Source organism: Leucoraja erinacea, unplaced genomic scaffold, assembly GCF_028641065.1.
Source record: "Leucoraja erinacea ecotype New England unplaced genomic scaffold, Leri_hhj_1 Leri_144S, whole genome shotgun sequence".
NCBI lineage: Eukaryota > Metazoa > Chordata > Chondrichthyes > Rajiformes > Rajidae > Leucoraja > Leucoraja erinaceus.
The window spans coordinates 245,001-265,272 of record NW_026575726.1 but is presented as its reverse complement, the minus strand read 5'-3'; the positions used below and the strand labels follow the sequence as shown (position 1 = coordinate 265,272).

Below are 20,272 nucleotides of genomic sequence, written 5' to 3'. Positions count from 1 at the left end.
CGGCCCGCGGGGGGGCCAGAGCCTCCAAAACCTGGCCGATCCAGTGACCGGTCGAAAGTGTCTGCACGGGGGAGAGGTCCCCCAACCGCACGGACCGCCGCCGGCATCTCGGCCATCCCCCACCACCCTCTGGGGGAAATTACCCCTCAGATCCTATTACATCTTTCCCCTGCACCTTAACACCCATGCCTCTGGTCCGCGATTCCCTACTCTGGGCAAGGAGACTCTGGTGCATCTACCCGATCTATTCTCTCAGATTTGTAACACCTCTATAAGATCCCCTCATCCCCTCACATCCAGGGAATGAGAGACCCGCCTGCTCAACCTCTCCTTAACCACACCCCTAGTCGCAACTCCTCGTGAGAAAGTCCTTCCCCACGTTTCCCGTTAATCTTTCCCCCCTTCCCTTTAAAACTGGGTCCTGACAAATTCCCTCATCTCTCTCCTCCCCCTCTCCCTCCCCCTCCTCCCCTCTCCCCCCTCTCCCCCCTCTCCCCCTCGAATCCATCAAGCCTGAAGACTTCACACCAGAAATCTTTCATTTTTTTCTCAGCAAGATGTGCTTGAGGCCGGATATTGACAAGATCTTTTCCGAACAGTGAGTGGAAACAGGCCCTTCGGCCCCACTGAGTCCGTGCCGACCAGTGATCCCCGCACACTGACACTATCCTACACACACGCCACCACACACACACACACACACCGCACACACGCACACACACACGCACACACACACCACACACACACACGCACACACACACACACACCCACACACACACACACACACTGGGGGACAATTTACACTTACACCAAAGCCAATTAACCTACAAACCCGCACGCACGTCTTTGGAGTGTGGGAGGAAACCGGAGCGCCCGGAGAAAACCCACACAGGTCACGGGGAGAGAACGTGCAAACTCCGTGCAGGCAGCTGTGTAGACAATTATGAGGGGGCATGATTGGAGTCACAGTGTGATACAGCACGGAAACAGGCCCTTCGGCCCAACTTGCCCACACCGGCCAACATGCCCCATCTACACTAGTCCCACCTGCCTGCGTTTGGTCCATATCCCTCCAAACCTGTCCTATCCATGTACCTGTCTAACTGTTTCTTAAATAGTCCCAGCCTCAACTACCTCCTCCGGCAGCTCGTTCCATACACCCACTTTGATCTCTCTGTCTCTCTCTCTCTCTGTCTCTGTGTCTCTGTGTGTGTCTCTTAGTTCAGGACCGCTCTCTAGTTGGTGAGAGGACGGTTCACAGTTGCCTGATAACAGCCGGGAAGAAACTGCCCCTGAATCTGGAGGTGTGTGTGTGTGTGTGTGTGTGTTGGTTTTCACACTTCTGTACCTCTTGCCCGATGGGAGAGGGGAGTGACCGGGGGTGAGACTGGTCCGTGATGATGCTGCTGGCCTTGTCAATGGCCCACCTGTGGCTCCCTGCGTCTACCTGAGTCTCACCTGAACCTGTACCTGCGTTCACCTGAACCTGTGTTCACCTGAGTCTCACCTGTACCTGAACTTCTGTCTACCTGAACCTGTGTCTACCTGAGTCTCACCTGCACCTGTACCTGCATCTACCTGAGTCTCACCTGTACCTGAACTTGTGTCTACCTGTACCTGCGTCTAGCTCTCACCTGCACCTGTGCATCTACCTGAGTCTCACCTGTACCTGAACTTGTGTCTACCTGAACCTGTGTTCACCTGAGTCTCACCTGTACCTGTACCTGCGTCTACCTGTACCTGCATCTACCTGAGTCTCACCTGTACCTGAGTCTCACCTGCACCTGAGTCTCACCTGTACCTGAGTCTCACCTGTACCTGAGCTTGTGTCTACCTGCGTCTACCTGTGTCTCACCTGAACCTGTACCTGCGTCTACCTGAGTCTCACCTGTACCTGTGTGTTGTGTTCCAGGGGGGCCAAGGGGAAGCCGTACCTGACGCTGGAGCAGATGACGGAATTCATCAACCTGCGACAGCGAGACCCCCGCCTCAACGAGGTTCTCTACCCCCCCCTCAAACCCCCCCAGGTACAGCGGCTGATCGCCAAGTACGAGCCCAACATCAACTTCGCCCAGAAAGGTACGGGGTGGGGGGGCGAGGGGGGGGGGGGGGTAGAGGTATGGATGGGAGGAGAGGGGGTTGGAAGGGGGGAGGGCGGGTGTGTCCAGACTGATTCCTGGGATGTCAGGACTGTCTTATGAAGAAAGACTGGATAGACTTGGTTTATACTCTCTAGATTTTAGAAGATTGAGAGGGGATCTTATAGAAACTTACAAAATTCTTAATGGGTTGGACAGGCTAGATGCAGGAAGATTGTTCCCGATGTTGGGGAAGTCCAGGACAAGGGGTCACAGCTTAAGGATAAAGGGGAAATCCTTTAAAACCGAGATGAGAAGAACTTTTTTCACACAGAGAGTGGTGAATCTGTGGAACTCTCTGCCACAGAGGGTAGTTGAGGCCACACAGTTCATTGGCTATATTTAAGAGGGAGTTAGATGTGGCCCTTGTGGCTAAAGGGGATCAGGGGGTATGGAGAGAAGGCAGGGATGGGATACTGAGTTGGATGATCAGCCATGATCATATTGAATGGCGGTGCAGGCTCGAAGGGCCGAATGGCCTACTCCTGCACCTAATTTCTATGTTTCTATGTTTCTATGTGGTGGTCAACTCATGTACGATCCGCTCTCACCCCCCCCCTCTCTCTCCCTCTCTCTCTATCCCCACCACCCTCCTCTCTGTCGGGGTCACCCCCCCACAGGACAGATCTCGCTGGACGGGTTTACAAGGTTCCTGCGCGGGGTAGAGAACTCCATCGTTCCCCCGGAGAGTCTGGACGTGAGTGAGGACATGAACCAGCCGCTTAGTCACTACTTCATCAACTCCTCGCACAACACCTACCTCACAGGTCAGTCTCCCTCTCTCGTCGCCTCTCTCTCCCTCTCTCCCTCCCCCCCTCCCCCCTCCCTCTCCCCCTCTCCCCTCTCTCTCTCCCTCTCTCTCTCTCCCTCTCTCCCTCTCTCCTCTCCCTCTCCCCCTCTCCCCCTCTCTCCCCCTCTCTCTTCCCCCTCTCTCTCTCTCCCCCTCTCTCCCTCCTCTCTCTCTCCCTCTCCTCCCTCTCTCTCTCCCCCTCTCTCCCCCCTCTCTCTCCCCCTCTCTCTCCCCCCCTCTCTCCCTCCCCCTCTCTCCCCCCTCTCTCGCTCCCCTCTCCTCCCCCCTCTCTCCCTCCCTCTCTCCCTCCCTCCCTCCCTCTCTCTCTCCCCCCTCTCCCCCCCTCTCTCCCCCCCCTCTCCCTCCCTCTCCCTCTCTCTCTCCCTCTCTCCCTCTCTCTGCCCCTCTCCCCCTCCCTCCCTCTCTCCCCCCTCTCCCTCCCCCTCTCTCCCCCTTGTAGACAATAGACAATAGGTGCAGGAGTAGAGGCCATTCGGCCCTTCGAGCCAGCACCACCATTCAATGTGATGATCATCCCCAATCAGTACCCCGTTCCTGCCTTCTCCCCATATCCCCCGCTATCTTTAAGAGCCCTATCTAGCTCTCTCTTGAAAGCATCCAGAGAACTGGCCTCCACCGCCCTCTGAGGCAGAGAATTCCACAGACTCACCACTCTCTGTGAGAATTCCACAGACTCACCACTCTCTGTGAGAATTCCACAGACTCACCACTCTCTGTGAGAATTCCACAGACTCACAACTCTCACTGTGAGAAAAAGTGTTTCCTCGTCTCCGTTCTAAATGGCCGACCCCTTATTCTTAAACTGTGTGTGTGTGTGTGGCCCCTGGTTCTGGACTCCCCCCAACATCGGGAACATGTTTCCTGCCTCTAGCGTGTCCAAACCCTTAACAATCTCATATATGTTTCAATGAGATGCCCTCTCATCCTTCTAAACTCCACAGAGTGTACAAGCCCAGCCGCTCCATTCTCTCGGCATATGACAGTCCCGCCATCCCGGGAATTAACCTTGTAAACTCTCCCCTACCCCCCCCCCTCTCCCCCCCTACCCCCCCCCCTCTCTCTGTCTCCCCCAGCGGGCCAGTTGGCGGGCAACTCGTCGGTGGAGATGTACCGCCAGGTGTTGTTGACGGGATGCCGCTGCGTGGAGCTGGACTGCTGGAAGGGCCGACTCCCCGATGACGAGCCCTTCATCACCCACGGGTTCACCATGACCACCGAGATACCCTTCAAGGTGGGGGGGGGGGGGGGTGGGGGGGTGGGGAGGGTGGAGGTGGCCAAGATGGAGGGGCAAGAGATATTGGGGAGGGGGCTATCAGGGTGTGGGCAATGTTGGTATCGAACCGTCATTGGTCAGGCTCGAATTCGCGCGTGATCTGGGGTGTTTGGAGGTTGGGATTCGAATATTTGGCGGTTGGGATTCGAATATTTGGCATTTGGAAATCGAATATTTGGCAGTTGGGATTTGAATATTTGGCGGTTGGGATTCGAATATTTGGCAGTTGGAAATATTTGGCAGTTGGAAATCGAATATTTGGCGAGTGGAATTCGAATATTTGGCGAGTGGAATTCGAATATTTGGCAGTTGGGATTCGAATATTTGGCGAGTGGAATTCAAATATTTGGCAGTTGGGATTCGAATATTTGGCGGGTGGAATTCGAATATTTGGCAGTTGGAAATCGGAATATTTGGCAGTTGGAAATCAAATGTCTGGCGGTTGGAATTCAAATATTTGGCGGGTGGAATTCGAATATTTGACGTGTGGAATTCGAATATTTGACGTGTGGAATTCGAATATTTGGCGGGTGGAATTCGAATATTTGATGGTTGGGATTCGAACATTTGGCGGTTGTAAATTGAATATTTGGCGGGAGGAATTCGAATATTTGGCAGTTGGGATTTGAATATTTGGCGGTTGGGATTCGAATATTTGGCGGTTGGAGTTGAAAAGATTTGGCACAAAATGCTGATGAAACCCAACGGGTCAGGCAGCATCTAATGGTTGATCCGACCCGAGACGTCGCCCATTCCTTCTCTCCACAGACGCTGCCTCACCCGCTGAGTTTCTCCACCATCTTGTGTCCACCACCCCCATTTTACCGGCATCTGCAGTTCTTCCTTAATCTTAAAGGTTTTGGCCGTCGAATGAACGAAGCAACGACCACGCGAATGTTTATTGGACAAGTGTAGTCACATACAAGGAATTTGCCCCGGTGCTCCGCTCGCAAGGAACATCACGACAATTAAGAATGACACACAAAACATTAAGAATAGAACATTCTGGTTTAAACATGTGAATGGAATGAAGAGGTTGTTCGAGTGGAGACGCCACTCGTGGGACCCCCCCCACGTTACCCACCCACACTGACCCCCTCTCTCCCTCTCTTGACAGGAGGTGATTGAAGCAATCGCTGAGAGTGCGTTCAAAGCCAGTCCCTACCCCCCTGATACTGTCGTTCGAGAACCATGTGGACTCGTGAGTGTCCCCCCCCCTCCCTCTCTTTCTCCCCCCCCTCTCTTTCTCTCCCCCCTCTCTTCTTCCCCTCTCTTCCCCCCCCTCCCGCCCCCCCCCCCTCCCCCTCTCTCCCCCCCTCTCTCCCCCCTCTCTTTTCTCCCCCTTCTCTCCCTCTCTCCTCTCCCCCCTCTCTCTCCCCCCTCTCTTCCCCCCCCTCTCTTCTCCCCCCCTCTCTCTTCCCCCCTCGCCTCCCCCCTCTCTTCCCCCCTCTCTTCCCCCCCTCTTCCCCCCTAAACCCTCTCTCCCCTCTCTCCCCCTCTCTCCCCCTCTCCCCCTCTTTCCCCCCTCTCTTTCTCCCCCTCTCTTATCTCCCCCCACCTCTCTTCTCCCCCCCCTCTCTTTCCCCCCCTCGTCTCTCCCCCCCTCCCCCACTCTCCCTCCTCTCTCTCCCCCCTCTCTTCCCCCCCCTCTCCCACTGCCTCTCTTCCCCTCTCTCTTCCCCCCCCTCTTAACCCTTCCCCCCCACTTCTTCCCCCCCTCTCTTCCCCCCCTCTCTTTCCCCCCTCTCTTCCCCCCCTCTCTCCTCCCCCCCTTCTCTTCCCCCCCTCTCTCTTTTCCCCTCCTCTCTTCCCCCCCTCTCTTTCCCCCCCTCTCTTCCCCCCCCTCTCTTCCCTTTCCCCTTCCCCCCCTCTCCCCCTCTCCCCCCCCCCTCCCCTCCCCCCTCTCTGCACCCTCTCTTCTCCCCCCTCTCTTCCCCCTCTCCACCCTCACCCTCCCCCCCCTCTCCTCCCCCCCTCCCCCTTTACCTTCCCCCCCCTCTCTTCCCCCCCTCTCCCCCTACTCCCCCCCCCCTCTCCATCCCCCCCTCCCCCCCTCTCTTTCTCTTCTCTACTCATCCCCCCTCTTCCCCCCCTCTCTTCCCCCCCCTCTCTTCTCCCCCCTCTCCCCTCTTCCCCCCCTCTCCCTTCCCCCCCTCTCTTCCCCCCCTCTCTCTTTTCCCTCCCCCTCTCTCTTCCCCCCCTCTCTTCCCCCCCCTCTCCTCTCTTCCCCCCCCTTTCTCTCTTCCCCCCTCTTCTTCCCCCCCTGTACCCTCTCTACTCCCCCCCTCTTTTCCCCCCCTCTCTTCCCCCCCTCTCTTCCCCTTCTACTCTCTTCCCCCTCCCCTTCCCTCCCCCCTCTCTTCCTCTCCCCTTCTCTAAACTCCCCCCCTCCTTTCCCCCCCCCCTCAACCCCCTCTCTCTTCCCCCCCTCTCTCTTTTGGGCCCCCCCTCTCTCTTCCCCCCCTCTTCCCCCCCCTCTCTTCCCCCCCCTCTCTCTTCCCCCCCTCTCTTTCCCCCCCTCTCCTCCCCCCCCTCTTCCCCCCCTCTCCTCCCCCCCTCTCCCCTCGTCTTCCCCCCTCTCTTCCCCCCCTCTCCTCCCCCCTCTCTCCCCTCTCTCTTCCCCCCCTCTTCCCCCCCTCTCCTCCCCCCTCTCCTCCCCCCCCTCCCCTACCCCCCCCCCCTCCTTTTCCTCCCCCCTCTCTCCCCCTCCTCTCTCTCCCCCTCCTCTTCCTTCCCCTCCCCCTCCTCTCTCCCCCCCCCTCTCTTTCCCCTCCTCCTTCCCCCCCCCTCTCTTTCCCCCCTCTCTCTTCTCCCCCCTCTCTCCTCCCCCCCTCTTCCCCCCTCCTCTCTCCCCCCCCTCTCCTTCCCCCTCTCTCATCCTCCCCTCTCTCTTCCCCCCCTTCCCCCCCTCTCCCCCCCCTCTCTTCCCCTCCCCCCTCTCTGTCCCCCCTCTTCTCTCTCCCCCTCTCTTCCCCCCCTCTCCTCTCCCCCCCCTCCTCTTCTTCCCCCCTCTCTTCCCCCTCCATCCCCTCCTCTCCTCCCCCCTCTTTCTCCCCTCTCCCCCCTCCTCTTCCCCCCCTCTCTTCATCCCTCTCTTCTCTTTCCCCCGCTCTTCTTCCCCCCTCTCTTTCCCCCCCTCCTTTCCCCCCCTCTCTCCATCCCCCTCCTCCTCCCCCCTCCCCCCCCCCTTTCCCTCTCTTCCCTCTCCTCTTCCCCCTCCTCCTCCTCTCCCCCCTCTCCTCCCCCCCTCTCCCCCCCCTCTCCCTCCCCCCCCTCCCCTCCTCTCCCCCCCCCTCTCCTCCCCCCCTCTCCTCCCCCCCCTCTCCTCCTCTCCCCCCCCTCCTCCTCCCCCCCTCTCCCCCCCCCTCTCCTCCCCCCCTCTCCTCCCCCCCTCTCCTCACCCCCCTCTCCTCCCCCCCCCTCTCCTCCCCCCCTCCCCCCCTCCCCCCCTCTCCTCCCCTTCCCTCTCCTCCCCTCTCCTCCCCTCTCCTCCCCTCTCCTCTTCTCTTCCCTCTCCCCCCTCTCCTCCCCCTCCCTCCCCTCCCTCCCTCCCCTCCTCCTCTCTCCTCTCCCCCTCTCCTCCCCCCTCCCCTCCTCTCCCCCCCCCCCTCTCTCCCCCCCCCCTCTCTTCCCCCCCTCTCTCCCCTCCCTCCCTCTCCTCCCCCTCCTCTCCCCCCCCCTCTCTCCTCTCCCCCCCCTCCCCCTCCCTCTCTTCTCCCTCTCCTCCCCCCCTCCGCACCCTCCCCCCTCTCCTCCCTCCTCCTCCTCCCCCCTCTCTCCTCTCCCCCTCTCCTCCTCCCCCCTCTCCTCCTCCCCTCTCCTCCCCCCTCCGCCCCCCTCTCCCCCCCTCTCATTCCCCCCTCTCTTCCCCCTCTCCTTTTCCCCCTCTCTTCCCTCTCTCCCTTCCCCCCTCTCTTCCCCCTCTCTCCCCCTCTCCTCTTCTCCCCCCCTCTCTTCCCCCCCTCTCTTTCCGCCCCCAATCCTCTCTCTTTCCCCCTCTCTCTTTCCCCCCCTCTCTTCCCCCCCTCTCTTCCCCCCCTCTCTCTTTCCCCCCCTCTTTCCTTCCCCTCTCCCTCCCTCCCCCCCCACCCCTCCCTCTCTTCCCCCCTCTCTCTTCCCCCCCTCTCTTCCCCTCTGCAAACCTCGCTCTTCCCCCCTCTCTTCCCCCCCTCTCTTCCCCCCCTCTCTCTTCCCCCCCTCTCTTTCCCCCCTCTCTTTCCCCCCCTCTTCTCCCCCCTCTCTTTCCCCCCCTCTCTTCCCCCCCTCTCTTCCCCCCCTCTCTTCCCCCCCTCTCTTCTGGCCCCCCCCTCTCCTCCCCCCTCTCTTTCTCTCCCCCCCCTATCCCCCCACCCTCTACCCCCCCCTCTGTACCCACTACCCCCCCCTCTCTGTCTCTCTCTCCCCCCCCAGGGCCAAGCAACAAGCCAGATGGCGGAGTATTGTTGCTCCATCTTTGGGGAGGGCGTTGCTGGTCGACCCCCTCGACAAGTACCCGTACTGGGGGGTGTGTGGGGGGGAATGGGGGTGTGTGGGGGGTAATGGGGGTGTGTGGGGGGAATGGGTTGGGGGATGGGGGTGTGTGGGGGGGTGGGGGTTGGGGGGGGGAATGGGGGTGTGTGGGGGAATGTGGGGTGTGTGGGGGGGAATGGGGGGTGTGGGGGGGAATGGGGTGTGTGGGGGGTAATGGGGGTGTGTGGGGGGAATGGGGTTGGGGGATGGTGGGTGTGTGGGTGGAATGGGGTGTGTGGGGGGGAATGGGGTGTGTGTGGGGGAATGGGGGTGTGTGGGGGGGAATGGGGTTTGGGGGATTGGGTGTGTGTGGGGGTGGGGGGGGGGGTGTGGGGGGGAATGGGGGTGTGTGGGGGGAATGGGGGTGTGTGGGGGGGAATGGGGGTGTGTGGGGGGAATGGGTTGTGTGGGGGGAATGGGGTTGGGGGATGGGGGTGTGTGGGGGATGGGGGTGTGGGGGGGGAATGGGGGTGTGTGGGGGGAATGGGGGTGTGTGGGGGGGAATGGGGGTGTGTGGGGGGGGAATGGGGTTGGGGGATGGGGGTGTGTGGGGGGTGGGGTGGGGGGGGGAATGGGGGGTGTGGGGGGGTGGGGGGGTGTGTGGGGGGGAATGGGGGTGTGTGGGGGGGAATGGGGGTGTGTGGGGGGGATGGGGTTGGGGGATGGGGGTGTGGGGGGGAATGGGGGTGTGTGGGGGGGAATGGGTGGGTGGGGGTGTGTGGGGGGAATGGGGGTGTGTGGGGGGGAATGGGGAAACGGGGTGAGCAAGGAAGGAGAGATTGGGGAGGGGGGGGTGGAGAATTGGGGAGAAGAGGGGGTCCGGGGGAAAGGAGGTTGTGGGCGTGTGTGTGTGGAGGGGGGGGAGGAGAGGTGGGGATGGGGGAGTGAGGGGTGCAGGGGAGTTTTTGGGGTACAGTGACTGACACCCCCCCCCCCCCCCCCCCCACACACACACACACACACAGCTGGTGCCGGGACCCTCGCTCCCCTCCCCGCAGGAGCTGAGGGGCCGCATCCTGATCAAGAACAAGAAGCGACGAGACCTGAAAGCCAGCATCAGGCAGCGGCCGGGAGCCCCCCCCTCACTGGGGACAGGGGAGGGGGCTGCAGGTAACCAAACACCCCCCCCCATAGACCCCCCCCCCCACCCCAACCCTAACTCTAACCCCCCCCCCGTCACACCAACCCCACCCCCTCTGACCTCTGCCCCCCCCCCTCAAACACCCCCCATAGACCCCCCCCCCCCCAACCCTACCCCTCGTCACACCACCAACCCCACCCCCCTCCGACCTCCCCCCCCCCCCCCACCCCACGACACCCGGGCCTTTAATGCGATGCCTGACACCACCCCCCCCCCTCTCTGTCCTCTCCCCCCCCAGCAGGGGCGATGCGTGAGGGGGGGGAGGGGACCCACACGATGGCCAACGGTGACGAACAGTTGCCCCGAGACCTGGAGGAGATCGTGAAGCTGCCCCGTAAATCCATTGGTGAGTGTGTGTGTGTGTGTGTGTGTGTGTGTGTGTGTGTGTACATGTGTGTGTGTGTGTGGTGTGTGTGTGTGTGTGTGTGTGTGTGTACTGTGTGTGTGTGTGTGTGTGTGTGTGTGTGTGTGTGTGTGTGTGTGTGTGTGTGTGTGTGTATGTGTGTGTGTGTGTACGTGTGTGTGTGTGTACGTGTGTGTGTGTGTGTGTGTGTACGTGTGTGTGTGTACGTGTGTTGTGTGTGTGTTTGTACGTGTGTGTGTGTGTGTGTACGTGTGTGTGTGTGAGGTGAACCTGTGGTAACTATGGCTGTGACCCCACAGACAGAGAGGCTGAGAGTGACTTTGAGGAAGAGGAGGACCCCGAGATGAAGAAACAGCCCAGTGCCACTGACGAGGTGAGGGGGAGAGGGGGGAGTATTGGAACAAGGGAGTGGGATGTGGAGGGAGGGGGGAAATTAGATTAGATTGTGTCTGTGGAATTCTCTGCCTCAGAGGGCGGTGGAGGCCAGCTCTCTAGATACTTTCAAGAGAGAGCTAGAAAGGGCTCTTAAAGATAGCGGAGTCAGGGGAGAAGCAGGAACGGGGTACTGATAGAAACATAGAAATTAGGTGCAGGAGTAGAGGCCATTCGGCCCTTCGAACCTGCACCATTCGCCATTCAATATGATCATGGCTGATCATCCAACTCAGTATCCCGTACCTGCCTTCTCTCCATACCCCCTGATCCCACAAGGGCCACATCTAACTCCCTCTTAAATATAGCCAATGAACTGTGTGGCCTCAACTACCCTCTGTGGCAGAGAGTTCCACAGATTCACCACTCTCTGTGTGAAAAAAGTTCTTCTCATCTCGGTTTTAAAGGATTTCCCCCTTATCCTTAAGCTGTGACCCCTTGTCCTGGACTTCCCCAACATCGGGAACAATCTTCCTGCATCTAGCCTGTCCCACCCCTTTAGAATTTTGTAAGTTTCTATAAGATCCCCTCTCAATCTCCTAAATTCTAGAGAGTATAAACCAAGTCTATCCAGTCTTTCTTCATATGAAAGTCCTGACATCCCAGGAATCAGTCTGGTGAACCTTCTCTGCACTCCCTCTATGGCAATAATGTCCCTTCCTCAGATTTGGAGACCAAAACTGTACGCAATACTCCAGGTGTGGTCTCACCAAGACCCTGTACAACTGCAGTAGAACCTCCCTGCTCCTAGACTCAAATCCTTTTGCAATGAAAGCTAACATACCATTCGCTTTTGGGATGATCAGCCATTGAATGGTGGTGCTGGCTCGAAGGGCCGAATGTGGCCTACTCCTGCACCTATTGTCTATTGTCTAGATGTGGGAGGGGGGGGGATGGGAATTTGTGGAGGGGGGTGTGAGCAAGTATACCTGTGAACTCTGACCTCTGGGCTTGACCGGCAGGGCACGGCGGGGAGCGAGGTTAACGCCACGGAGGAGATGTCCACTCTGGTCAACTACGTGGAGCCCGTCAAGTTCAAGTCCTTCCAAGTGGCCGCCCGTGAGTTGGTCATCTAACGGTCACTCCCTTCCCCCTCCGACCCCCGACCCCCGACCGGCGCACTAACACTATCCTACACACACTAGGGGACAATTCACAATCTTTACCAAAGCCAATTAACCTGGATGGAACCCGGGCCTCTGGCCTAATTCTGCCCCAACTTGTGTCCCGGCTCTGGTCAGGGATAGGATCAGAATTAGGCCATTCATAGAAACATAGAAATTAGGTGCAGGAGTAGAGGCCATTCAGCCCTTCGAGCCTGCACCATTCGCCATTCCATATGATCATGGCTGATCATCCAACTCAGTATCCCGTACCTGCCTTCTCTCCATACCCCCTGATCCCCTTTAGCCACAAGGGCCACATCTAACTCCCTCTTAAATATAGCCAATGAACTGTGTGGCCTCAACTACCCTCTGTGGCAGAGAGTTCCAGAGATTCACCACTCTCTGTGTGAAAAAAGTTCTCCTCATCTCGGTTTTAAAGGATTTCCCCCCTTATCCTTAAGCTGTGACCCCTTGTCCTGGACTTCCCCAACATCGGGAACAATCTTCCTGCATCTAGCCTGTCCAACCCCTTAAGAATTTTGTAAGTTTCTATAAGATCCCCCTCTCAATCTCCTAAACTCTAGAGAGTATAAACCAAGTCTATCCAGTCTTTCTTCATAAGACAGTCCTGACTGTGGTATTATGCAATATAGTGTCCGACACTGACATCCCAGGAATCAGTCTGGTGAACTTTCTCTGCACTCCCTCTATGGCAATAATGTCCTTCCTCAGATTTGGAGACCAAAACTGTACGCAATACTCCAGGAAGGCCGCATGTTCCCCACCCCTGGTTTAGTTACAGCATGGAAACAAGGCCTTTGTTTGGCCTTTCGAGACTAATCGATCATAAGACAGTCCTGACATCCCAGGAATCAGTCTGTGGTTTTGTTCATTCGGCCCTTCAAGTGTCGTGTTGGAGGAGTTGAAGCGTTCGGCAACCGGGAGATTTCCCTTTGTCTTTCTGCTGGTTGGTTAGCTGGCGAAACACGGAAGCTTTTCACTGGACCTTCGACAACAAAACGACACTGAAACTGAACTCCCCAGTCACCTCCGATTTTTCTGTACGTTCCCCCCTGTATTCCTGCCTCTAAACCCCGGCCCTTGCACCCCCTGCCCTGCAGAGAGGAATCGGTACTACGAAATGTCCTCCTTGGTGGAAACGAAGGGCTTGGAGCAGCTGACAAAGTCGCCTGTGGAGTTTGTGGAGTATCCTTGTCCTGAGAAACATGCAGGGAGCAATTAGGAGTCTCTAGGCCTGTGGGTGGGAGTTAGGCCCCAGCATGGGAGTTAGGCCACAGCATGGGAGTTAGGCCTGTAGGTGGGAGTTAGGCCGGTGGGTGGGGGGCTAGGCCTGTGGGTGGGGGTAGGCCTGTAGGTGGGAGTTAGGCCTGTAGGTGAGGATTAGGGCCTGTGGGTGGGGGTTAGGCCCTGTGGGTGGAGTTAGGCCTGTGGGTGGGGGTTAGGCCTGTAGGTGGGGGTTAGGCCTGTAGGTGGGGGTTAGGCCTGTGGGTGGGGGTTAGGCCTGTAGGTGGGAGTTAGGCCTGTAGGTGAGGATTAGGCCTGTGGGTGGGGTTAGGCCTGTGGGTGGGAGTTAGGCCTGTGGGTGGGGGTTAGGCCTGTGGGTGGGGGTTAGGCCTGTAGGTGGGGGTTAGGCCTGTAGGTGGGAGTTAAGCCAGAACAGGGTCTTGGATGGGGCTGGAGTGAACCCAAGGCCCCATGACTGGAGGGAGAGGATTAGGGAGGGGGTGGGGGGGGGGGGGGCGTTGTGTGTGGGGTGTGTGTTCCTGACCCCCCCCACCCACAGATACAACAAGAAGCAGCTGAGCCGGATCTACCCCAAGGGCACTCGCGTCGACTCCTCCAACTACATGCCCCAGGTCTTTCTGGAGTACAGGCTGCCCGATGGTGGCCCTCAACTTCCAGACCCTGGGTGAGTGGGGACCCCCCTGTACACCACCTCCTCTCCTCCCCCTCCTCCCCACCCCACCCCTCTCCTCCCCACCCCACCCCCTCTCCTCCCCACCCCTCTCCCTCTCCTCCCCACCCTCAAAACGCTCCCCCCCTCACTCCCCACCCCCCGCCCCCCACCCCTCTCTTCCCCCCCCACTTCTCCTCCCCACCCCCCCCCCCCTCCCCATCCCCACCCCCCCTCCTCCCAAACCCACCCCACCTCTCCTCCCCACCCCCCTGTCCTCCACTACCAGACCCTGGGTGAGGAGACCACAAGGAGGGGGGGGTGTTGTTGTGGGGGAGGGGGGGTGTTGTGGGGGAGGGGGGGTGGTGGGGAGAGAGGGGGAGACGAGGGAGGGGGTGGGGGGGTGGGGGGAGAGAGGGGAACTTTGGAACAGAGGGAAGTTGCTGCATTACTGAGCCTCTTCCCCGTCCCGTCCCCAGACCTGCCGATGCAGCTGAACATGGGCATCTTCGAGTACAACGGTGGCATCGGCTACATCCTCAAACCGGAGTTCATGCGGAGAGTGGACAAGCATTTTGACCCCTTCACCGAGAACATCGTGGACGGCATTGTGGCCAATACTGTCGCCATCAGGGTGGGGGAACTCTCCCCCTCTCCCCCTCCCTCTCCCCCCTCTTTCCCTCTCCCCCCTCCTCCCCCTCCCTCTCTCCCCCCTCTCCCCCTCTCCCCCTTCTCTCTCCCCCTCTCCCCCCTCCCCCCTCCCCCTCTCCCCCCTCTCTCTCTCTCCCTCCCCCTCCCCCTCTCCCTCTCCCCCTCTCCCCTCTCCCCCTCTCCCCTCTCCCCCTCTCTCCCCCTTCTCCCCCCCTCTCCCCTCTCCCCTCTCCCCCTCTCCCCTCCCACCTCCCCCCCTCTCCCCTCTCCCCCTCTCTCCCCTCACCTCCCCCTCACCTCCCCTCTCCCCCCTCTCTCCCCTCTCCCCCCCTCCCCTCTCTCCCCAATACCCCCCTTTGTCTGGGTATTGAGACTGCTGGTGGGGGTGGTGTGGGGGGGTAGTTAATGCACGGGGCCAGCATGGACAAGACGGGCCGAATGGCCGGTGTTTCCGTGTTGTGTGTCACGTCCCTACCCTCCAGCCACACTCACACTCACACAATCGCACACTCATACTCACACACACTCACTCACACACAATCGCACACTTACACTCACTCTCACACTCACTCACACTCACTCAGACTCACACACACACTCACTCTCACACGCACTTGTACAGTCACGCACACTCACTCAGACTCACACACACACTCGCACACTTACACTCACATGCACACTCACACACAAGCTTACACTCATACTCACACTCACTCTCACTCACACACTCACTCTCACACGCACTCGTAGTCACACACACTCACTCAGCCTCACACACACTTGCACACTTACACACACACTCACTCTCACTCACACACACTCGCACACTCACACACACTCGCACACTCACACACACTCGCACACTTACACACACACAAGCTTACACTCACACACACTGCAAAAAGACAAAACCATGCTCGTCACGGTGGTGCAGCGGGTAGAGCTGCTGCCTCACAGCGCCAGAGACCCGGGTTCCATCCCGGACACGGGCGCTGTCTGTACGGAGTTTGCACGTTCTCTCTCCCCGTGACCTGCGTGGGTTTTCTCCGGGCGCTCCGGTTTTCCTCCCACGCTCCAGAGACGTGCGTGCGTGCGTACGTGCGGGTTTGCAGGTTGATTGGTTTCCGTGAACGTGTGCGCGGGGACTGCTGGTGGGCGCGGACTCGGTGGGTCGAAGGTCAGGGTGCGAGGGGGCAGGGCAGTGTCCAGCACTCCCGCCCCCCCCCTCCTTGGCCCCAGTGGTCACTCTCTCTCTCTCCCCCTCCCTCCCACCCACACACAGATCATCTCGGGCCAGTATCTGACGGACAAACACGTGGGCGTGTACGTGGATGTGGACATGTTCGGCCTTCCCATCGACACCAAACGCAAGTTCCGCACGAAAATCATCACCAACTCCCTGAACCTGGTGTGGGATGAGGAGCCCTTTGTCTTCCACAAGGTAACCCTGTCTCTCTCTCTCTCTCCCCCCCACACTGACCCCCTCTCTCCACACCCTCCCCCACCCTCCCCCTGACGCCTCTCTCTCCCCCCCCACACTTACCCCTCTCTCTCCCCCCCACACTGACCCCTCTCTCCCCCCCCCCACACTGACCCCTCTCCCCTCCCTCCCCCACCCCTCTCCCCCCCACACTGACCCCTCTTCCCCATCCCTCCCCCACCCTCTTCCCCCCCCACACTGACCCTCTCCTCCCCCCCACACCGACCCCCCCACTCCCCCCCCCCACCCACACCCCCTCTCTCCTCCCCCCTCCCACTGACCCCCCTCTCTCCACCCCCAACCCCACTCTCTCCCCCCCACACTGACCCCTCTCTCCCCCCACACTGCCCCCTCTCCTCTCCCCCCCCACACTGATCCCCTCTCCATTTCCCCACACTGACCCCCCTCCCCCCCCCACTGACCCCTCTCTCTCCCCCTCCCCTCTCCCCCCACTGACCCCTCTCTCTCCAAACCCCCCCCCCCCCACCCTCCCCCCCCACACTGACCCCACTCTCCTCCCCCTCCACTGACCCCTCCCCCCAACTGATCCCCCTCTCTCCACCCCCTCCCCCCCCACTCTCTCCCCCCCACACTGACCCCTCCTCTCTCACCGACCCCTCCTCTCCCCCCACACTGACCCCTCTCTCTCCCCCCCCACACTGACCCCTCTCTCCCCCCACACTGACCCCTCTCTCCCCCCCCACACTGACCCTCTCTCCCCCCCACACTGACACCCTCTCTCTCCCCCCCACACTGACCCCTCTCTCCCCCCCTCCTCCCCCCCCACCCACACTGACCCCTCTCTCCCCCCACACTGACCCTCTCCCCCCCACACTGACCCCTCTCTCCCCCCCCCTCCCCCACTCTCTCCCCCCCACACTGACCCCTCTCTCCCCCCACACTGACCCCTCTCTCCCCCCCCACACTGACCCCTCTCCCCCCCACACTGACCCCCCTCTCTCCCCCCCCACCCTGACCCCTCTCCCCCCCACACTGACCCCTCTCTCCCCCCCACACTGACCCCTCTCTCCCCCCCCCACTGACCCCTCTCCCCCCCCCCCCCCGTTTTCCTCTCCCACCCCCACTCTCCAAAACCCCCCCCACACTGACCCCTCTCTCCCCCCCACACTCCCCCCCCTGCCCCTCTCTCCCCCCCACACTGACCCCTCTCTCCCCCCCACAGCTGACCCCTCTCTCCCCCCCACACTGACCCCTCTCTCTCCCCCCCACACTGACCCCTCCTCTCTCCCCCCACACTGACCCCCTCTCTCCCCCCACACTGACCCCTCTCTCCCCCCCACACTGACCTGACCTCTCTCCCCCCCCACACTGACCCCTCTCTCCCCCCCACACTGACCCCTCTCTTTGTCCCCCCACTGACCCCTCTCCCCCCCCACACTGACCCCTCTCTCCCCCCCACACTGACCCCTCTCTCCCACCCCACACTGACCCCTCTCTCCCCCCCACACTGACCCCTCTCTCCACCCCACACTGACCCCTCTCTCCCCCCCACACTGACCCTCTCCCCCCCACACTGACCCCCTCTCTCTGCCCCCTCTCCTGACCCCTCTCTCCACCCCCAAACTGACCCTCTCTCCCCCCACACTGAACCACCTTACTCTCCCCCCCCCTGACCCCTCTCCCCCCCACACTGACCCCTCTCTCCACCCCACACTGACCCCCTCTCCACCCACACCCCACACTGACCCCTCTCTCCCCCCCACACTGACCCCTCTCTCCACCCACACTGACCCCCTCTCCCCTCCACACTGACCCTCTCTCCTCCCAATCTCTCTCCCCCCACACTGACCCCTCTCTCCCCCCCACACTGACCCCTCTCTCCCCCCACACTGACCCCCTCCCCCCCACACTGACCCCTCTCCCCCCACACTGACCCCTCTCCCCCCCACCACCCCCCCTCTCTCTCCTCCCCACACTGACCCCCCTCTCTCTCCACCCCCCTCCTCCACACTGACCCCTCTCCCCCCCACACTGACCCCTCTCTGTCCCCCCCACACTGACCCCTCTCTGTCCCCCAGGTTGTGCTCCCGACCCTGGCCTCGCTTCGAGTGGCCGTCTACGAGGAAGGAGGGAAGTTCATCGGCCATCGTGTGTTGCCCGTGTCTGCGATACGTCCCGGTGAGTGGTGAATCTGTGGAATTCTCTGCCGCAGAGGGTAGTTGAGGCCACAGTTCATTGGCTATATTTAAGAGGGAGTTAGATGTGGCCCTTGTGGCTAAAGGGATCAGGGGGTATGGAGAGAAGGCAGGGATGGGATACCGAGTTGGATGATCAGCCATGATCATATTGAATGGCGAATGGTGCAGGCTCGAAGGGCCGAATGGCCTCTACTCCTGCACCTATTGTCTATGTTTCTATGTGAGTGGGGGGGCTGGGGGTCAGTTGGTCAGTCAGCAGCTGTGGTGACATTCTCTCTCTCTCTCTCTCCCCCCCGGCGCAGGTTATCGTTTACATCTGTTTACGGAACGAGGCTAATCAGCCCCTCCAGCTGCCGGCCCTGCTGGTCTACACCGAGGTGAAGGACTTTGTCCCCGACATCCACAAAGGTCAGTCTGTGAGCCCCAGCCCATCCCGTCCGTGTCCTGTCTCCAGTCCCAGCGTCTGTGTCCAGTCTCCAGTCCCAGACCAGCGTCTGTGTCTCGTCTCCAGTCCCAGACCAACATCGGGAACAATCTTCCTGCGTCTAGCCTGTCCAACCCCTTAAGAATTTTGTAAGTTTCTATAAGATCCCCCCTCAATCTTCTAAATTCCAGCTAGTACAAGCCGAGTCTATCCAGTCTTTCTTCATATGAAAGTCCTGCCATCCCAGGAATCAGTCTGGTGAACCTTCTCTGTACTCCCTCTATGGCAAGAATGACTTTCCTCACATTAGGAGACCAAAACTGTACGCAATACTCCAGGTGTGGTCTCACCAAGACCCTGTACAACTGCAGTAGAACCTCCCTGCTCCTAGACTCAAATCCTCTATGGCAAGAATGTCTTTCCTCAGATTAGGAGACCAAAACTGTATCTTTAGGCCACACAACTTTGGTCGTTTTCTGGGACTTTCCTTTGTTCTTTTTCTTCTTCTTGCGTGTGGCGTGCACAACCTGAAGTTGATTGCATTCGTCGACCACGTGAAGGTTGCAATCTTCCACCCAACCCTTGTTCTTTTTCCATCTATCTTTTCACTTTCTTTTTTTTTTCTTTCTTGTTTTATTGCCATAGAGGGAGTACAGAGAAGGTTCACCAGACTGATTCCTGGGATGTCAGGACTGTCTTATGAAGAAAGACTGGATAGACTTGGTTTATACTCTCTAGAATTTATAAGATTGAGAGGGGATCTTATAGAAACTTACAAAATTCTTAAGGGGTTGGACAGGCTAGATGCAGGAAGATTGTTCCCGATGTTGGGGAAGTCCAGGACAAGGGGTCACAGCTTAAGGATAAGGGGGAAATCCTTTAAAACCGAGATGAGAAGAACTTTTTTCACACAGAGAGTGGTGAATCTGTGGAACTCTCTGCCACAGAGGGTAGTTGAGGCCACAGTTCATTGGCTATATTTAAGAGGGAGTTAGATGTGGCCCTTGTGGCTAAGGGGATCAGGGGGTATGGAGAGAAGGCAGGTACGGGATACTGAGTTGGATGATCAGCCATGATCATATTGAATGGCGGTGCAGGCTCGAAGGGCCGAATGGCTTCTACTCCTGCACCTAATTTCTATGTTTCTATGTCTATGTTTCTATGTCTCTAAACTAAAACCTAAAGGTACATGGTCAGGATGGGTTTGGATGGATATGGGCCAAATGCGGGCAGGTGGGACTAGTGCAGGTGATGAGGTTGCAAAAGGAAGCTGGCCAACAATTGTATCATTTTAGATGCCTAATATCTCTCTCTCTGCCCCCCCCTCTCTCTCCTGCCCCCCCCCTCTCTCTCTGCCCCCCCCCTCTCTCTCCCCTGCCCCCCCCCTCTCTCTCTCTCTCTGCCCCCCCTCTTTCTCTCTCTCTGTGTTTTTCTCTCCACAGATTACATCAAAGCTCTGTACAATCCCATCCAACACGTCAACCTGATGGAACAGAGGTCCAAGCAGCTAGTGTCCCTCACAGGGGAAGAGGAGGTGAGTTGTATTAGTCCCCCCCCCCCCCTCCCTCTGAGAGAGATTGAGACAGCACAGAAACAGGCCCTTCGGCCCTTCGAGCCTACCCCGCCCATAGATTCAACCTTGGCTGAATCTACCAATTTTGGTCCCCTAATTTGAGGAAGGACCTCTCAACTTCTATACTCAATACCCTGATGAAGGCCAATGTGCTTAAATCCCTTTTGACTGCCTTATCTACCTGTGACTCCACTTTCAGGGAACCATGTATCTGTACTCCTAGATCCCTCTCCTACCTTGAGGAAGGACATCCTTGCTATCGAGGGAGTGCAGCGTAGGTTCACCAGGTTAATCCC

The 20,272-nt window shown here is 59.3% G+C and overlaps 1 protein-coding gene across 1 annotated transcript in view; it reads left to right on the top strand.

Annotated features, from left to right (window-relative positions):
* Positions 1–500: 500 nt before the first annotated feature.
* Positions 501–20,272, top strand: part of LOC129715851 (1-phosphatidylinositol 4,5-bisphosphate phosphodiesterase beta-1-like) — a gene marked incomplete at its 5' end in the record, with an annotated part of 32,836 nt that continues 13,064 nt past the window's right edge. Inside the window, 19 exon segments of the mRNA XM_055665735.1 lie at positions 501–598; positions 1,913–2,079; positions 2,759–2,905; positions 4,023–4,180; positions 5,340–5,387; positions 5,389–5,423; positions 8,633–8,726; positions 9,697–9,841; positions 10,111–10,218; positions 10,536–10,609; positions 11,631–11,727; positions 12,896–12,980; positions 13,579–13,654; positions 13,656–13,704; positions 14,169–14,323; positions 15,623–15,781; positions 17,860–17,965; positions 18,289–18,387; positions 19,846–19,937. Of these exon segments, the coding sequence (XP_055521710.1) occupies positions 501–598; positions 1,913–2,079; positions 2,759–2,905; positions 4,023–4,180; positions 5,340–5,387; positions 5,389–5,423; positions 8,633–8,726; positions 9,697–9,841; positions 10,111–10,218; positions 10,536–10,609; positions 11,631–11,727; positions 12,896–12,980; positions 13,579–13,654; positions 13,656–13,704; positions 14,169–14,323; positions 15,623–15,781; positions 17,860–17,965; positions 18,289–18,387; positions 19,846–19,937 (1,992 nt within the window).